Genomic DNA, 5,000 nt, shown 5'->3' on the forward strand with positions numbered 1-5,000 from the left:
GTCTCTATTTGAAACAGTTGCCTTCCCTCAAGCACAACATCTGGGGATGCTGATTCATCAGCAAACTTTTTACGTTTCCTCGTCCGTTCAGCCCTGTAAGATGGGGTGCCACCCAACATGTTTAAGGCTTTCTGCTCAAAATGATCAAATAGATCTCTTTGGGAGAGAACAAAGGTGCGCAGAGATTCCAGCAATCTAACTGCTGTACCAAGGTCCATGTCTGCTTTTTGAAGTTGCAGACTTGTGGCCTGAAATCTGGACAGAACAGTGTCCCAAAAGCCTGCCATGAAGGCCATCTCAAGTGAATCCAGCTTCCGCACTAGACTGTCAGCTTCAGTTCGTGTGTCTCGTTTCTCTGTGTCATCAGTGGAAATAACCTGTAGTGCTGCTTTTATTTTACTGTAGTTCTGCCACAGTGCTTTGGTAGATTCTGCACGGCAACTCCAACGCGTGTTGGATAAAGCTTTAAGTGTGAGATCTATGTTGGAATTGCCAAATACCCTGTCCCATCGGTGTGTGGATGCAGTTGTGAAGTTGTAAATAGACTGAATCAAGTCAAAATACTTAGAGACTTCATTTCCACATCTGTCAATGCTGTTGACTCCCACCAAATTCAAAGAGTGAGCTGCACATGGAATATAGTGTATTAATGGGTTGCTTTTCTTTAAGTGAGCCTGCAACCCATTATACCTCCCTGACATGTTGCTGGCATTATCATAAGCCTGCCCCCTGCAATTTGACAGCTCTAACCCTAGATTTTCCAACACAGACATGACACAGTTAGCCAAACTTTCACCTGTATGGCTAGTAATGGGCTCAAAACCCACAAAGCGTTCAACAACACTGCCCTCTTTGCTAACAAAACGGAATATGAATGTCAATTGGTCCACATGAGATAAATCTGGGGTTGAATCCACAATGATAGAGTAGTATTTGCTTGCTTGCAGTTCATCTGCTATAGCCTGTTTGGTTTTTGCACCCATCAATTCAATGAATTCCTCACAAATGGTGGAGGACAGATATGAGGTATTACCTCGACCCATCTGCCCAAACTTTCTGATGTGATCCTTTAGAAAGGGATCAAATTCAGCCAGGACCTCCAGAATACCAAGGTAGTTCCCATTGAGAGGAGACCCTAACGATTCATTTTTACCCCTAAATGCAAGGCCCCTTTCTGCAAGGAATTTAATGACTGCAACAACTCTTTGTAACACCTGCCTCCAATAGCTGCTCTCTGCCTGAAACTGTTTGAACAGGTCTGCATCAACTGTGGCACCTTTGGTGCGGTTCAAGACTGCTTGCATGCAGGCTATGTGCTCAGCACTTCGCTCATGTTCACCAAAGTGTTTCCAATCACAATAGCCTGTCACAAAAGAATGCGTTTTTGGGGAAAACAGTTTGCATGCAAAGCAGTAAACATTACCAGTAGAGGGAGAGTACATCAGCCACTCTCTTTGTACTCGTTGTCCATTGGGCAAGTGTGAAGTAAAATGTTCATTGTTTAGGCATCGGGTTTTGCCTCCTAGCCCACTGTTCCTCACAGAAGCTGGATAATGGCTGTGACGGTTGTGAAATGATTTTGCACCTCTTTGAATAAGAACTTCCTTCATTGACTCAGTGAGGGTCTCAGCCCATTTAGCGGGATCACTAGGTAGAGTTGTCACTGTAGATGGTGTTGAAGAAAGATTCAGCTCATTTTCTATGCTGTCCAGAGGTGCAGTGACCTCACATTCATCCGAGCAACTGGCTACTGCTGAATTGGTTGAATCATAAGCATCAGAAGCATTTGGTTCAGTGTCTACACTTGTAGTGGTCTCAGGATCTTGGGAGCTACATGCTAGCTCAGGTGCATTGCTAACCTTAGCTGAATTTGCAGTAGCATTTATAGAATTGCTTTCAGCAGATGTCTTTGTACTGAAGAAGCTGGAGATATTTGGAACACTCTCAAGTAAAACTGATTCCTTTTTTTTCTTTTCTTGCTGAATTTTTTTTCTAGCTCCTCCACTTAAACGTTTATGATCCATATTTCCCTTCTTTCTTTGCACATTGGCTCTTTGCCTATCACAACAGATAAACCAACTATGTGTGTGTGTGTGTGTGTGTGTGTGTGTGTGTGTGTGTGTGTGTGTGTGTGTGTGTGTGTGTGTGTGTGTGAGTTTGTTTGTGTGTTTATGATCGGTGCTGCTTCCTTCAAGTGTGTGAGGTGATTTAGAAAACTAGCAACCCAGCATCAACACTCCAAAGCAGAGAATAACAGCTTACTAGCATAGACAATTGAGAGCAGAGAATCAACTGATTCGTCTGATAGACAGCAGGAGAGCAGAGTGGTCAGTGATGATCGAATCAAGAAAATGTCTAAATGGCAAGGGAACAGACTGATTTGTACTGAGGAGAAAGAGAGAGAGAGCCAATTACAGTGAAATATATTCCAAAAGAGCCAAGTGACTAGCTGAAGGCAGGGACAAATGCCTTGGAGTGACCAACAAGAGTGCAAAGTACCAAATGGCAAAATGTGGAAAGACCAACAGGCAGATCTGCTTTTACCTCTTATCTTCACAACCAAAAAGTTGCTAAATGATGTTTTCAGTCGCTAGCCAGGTATGGCCAAAAGACGCGAAATCTAGCGGCAAAGTCGGTCAATCACACTGACAGTGAAACAAATATTTTGAAAAGATAATAATTGTACACCTTTGTGCACTTTAGTCTTCTATCTAAATATTTTCACAAAGGACACCAAGGCAGCTTGCTAGCTATGATGGGAGCAACAATGTCTGATAGACAGCAGGAGAGCAGAGTGGTCAGTGATGATCCAATCAAGAAAATGTCTAAATGGCAAGGGAACAGACTGATTTGTACTGAGGAGAAAGAGAGAGCCAAGTACAGTTAAATATATTCCAGAGCCAAGTGACTAACTGAAGGCAAAGACAACAGCCAGATACCTTAGCAGAGACCAACAAGAATTCAAAGTACCTAATAGCAAGATGGCGAGACCAACACAATAAATTGTATTAGGATTTAATTTATTAACGTTAATCTTAACAGCCAAAAAGTTGCTGAATAATGTTTGTAGTCGCTAGCCAGGTATGCCCAAAACAAGAGTCGCTAAACCTAGCAGCAAAGTTGCTTAATTGCAACACACTCTAGGATTCAGGGGAATTAAGGATAATAAAGATATTAATTGTACAACTTTTTGTACTTTTTTTCTAGTTTTTTGAGTCGCCAGCCATGTATGGCCAAAAGTCGCTAATTGAATGCCAACGTTGCTTAATCGCCAACACACTGGGACTCACTGAAGGACTGACTGAATAAAAAAGATAATTAAGATAATTGTGTACTTTTCTCTTCTGATATTTTCTCTAAGGACCCCAAGCTATCTGCAAGCAGCAATAATGTCTGACAGACAGGAGAGCAGAGTGGTCAGTGATGAATGGCAAGGGAACAGGCTGATTTGTACTGAGGAGAAAGAGAGAGAGAGAGCCAATTACAGTGAAATATATTCCAAAAGAGCCAAGTGACTAGCTGAAGGCAGGGACAAATGCCTTGGAGTGACCAAGAAGAGTGCAAAGTACCAAATGGCAAAATTCAGAAACAACCTTTAATAATTGATAAAGAATATGTGAGTGAGGTTGTGTGATCCATCCAATTTGAGAATTAGCTTTGATAATAATGATTGAGAGCCTCTGGCCCTCTGTGGATCATGGCCGCGGGGCCAATTTTGCCTGGCCCCTTGGGGCCTCTGTGGGTCGTGGCCGCGGGGCCAAGTTGGCCTGGCCCCTTGGGGCCTCTGACCCTCTATGGATCGGGGCCAAGTTGGCCTGACCCCTCGGGGCCTCTGGCCCTCTATGGATCATGGCCGCGGGGCCAAGTTGGCCTGACCCCTTAGGACCTCAGGCCCTCTGTGGGTCGCGGCCGCGGGGCCAAGTTGACCTGGCCCCTTGGGGCCTCTTACCCTCTATGGATCGTGGCCGCGGGGCCAAGTTGACCTGGCCCCTTGGGGCCTCTGGCCTTCTGTGGCTCGCGGCCGCGGGGCCAAGTTGGCCTGGCCCTTTGGGGCCTCTGGCCTTCTGTGGGTCGTGGCCGCGGGGCCAAGTTGGCCTGGCCCCTTGGGGCCTCTGACCGTCTATGGATCGTGGCCGCGGGGCCAAGTTGACCTGGCCCCCTGGGGCCTCTGACCCTCTATGGATCGTGGCCGCGGGGCCAAGTTGGCCTGGCCCCTTGGGGCCTCTGACCGTCTATGGATCATGGCCGCGGGGCCATGTTGGCCTGGCCCCTTGGGGCCTCTGGCCCTCTGTGGGTCGCGGCCGCGGGGCCAAGTTGACCTGGCCCCTTGGGGCCTCTTACCCTCTATGGATCATGGCCGCGGGGCCAAGTTGGCCTGGCCCCTTGGGGCTTAAGATTATTATTTTTGCAAAAGTAGTTTTGCTTGGGTCGCGGCCGCGGGGCCAAGTTGGCCTGGCCCCTTGGGGCCTCTGGCCCCCTGGGCCTGGGCCCGGTAGGCCCGGTCATTAATCCACCTATGTATCTATGTGACGGGAGGATATTCCTACTCTAAAGGGACTTATCTGCAGAGCATTGAGAAATACGACCCACAGCTGGACACTTGGGAGATCGTCGGCGCTCTTCCAGGACCTTCTAGATCACACGGATGTGTCTGTGTTTACAGTCTGTAATGTCCTCATCAATTCTTGTCATTTTCATTACTTACAGTCTCCCTTCTGATATTTTAGCCTTCATATTGCGCCACACATTTTCCATGTCTGGACTACAGGCAGGCCAGTCTAGTACCCGCACTCTTTTACTATGAAGCCACGTTGATGTAACACGTGGCTTGGTATTGTCTTGCTGAAATAAGCAGGGGCGTCAATGATAACGTTGCTTGGATGGCAACATATGTTGCTCCAAAACCTGTATGTACCTTTCAGCATTAATGGTGCCTTCACAGATGTGTAAGTTACCCATGTCTTGGGCACTAATACACCCCCATACCATCACAGATGCTG

The 5,000-nt window shown here is 46.8% G+C and overlaps 1 protein-coding gene across 1 annotated transcript in view; it reads left to right on the forward strand.

The window, feature by feature from the left end:
• Window positions 1–5,000, forward strand: part of klhl23 (kelch-like family member 23) — an 11,318-nt gene that overhangs the window by 5,909 nt on the left and 409 nt on the right. The window contains exon 4 of the mRNA XM_062070667.1: window positions 4,518–5,000. This exon is cut by the window's right edge and continues 409 nt beyond it. Within this exon, the coding sequence (XP_061926651.1) occupies window positions 4,518–4,670 (153 nt within the window). The 3' untranslated portion in view covers window positions 4,671–5,000. The remainder of the gene's footprint in view (window positions 1–4,517) is intronic.

The sequence above is a fragment of the Entelurus aequoreus genome, linkage group LG14 (genome assembly GCF_033978785.1).
Source record: "Entelurus aequoreus isolate RoL-2023_Sb linkage group LG14, RoL_Eaeq_v1.1, whole genome shotgun sequence".
NCBI classification, from domain to species: domain Eukaryota; kingdom Metazoa; phylum Chordata; class Actinopteri; order Syngnathiformes; family Syngnathidae; genus Entelurus; species Entelurus aequoreus.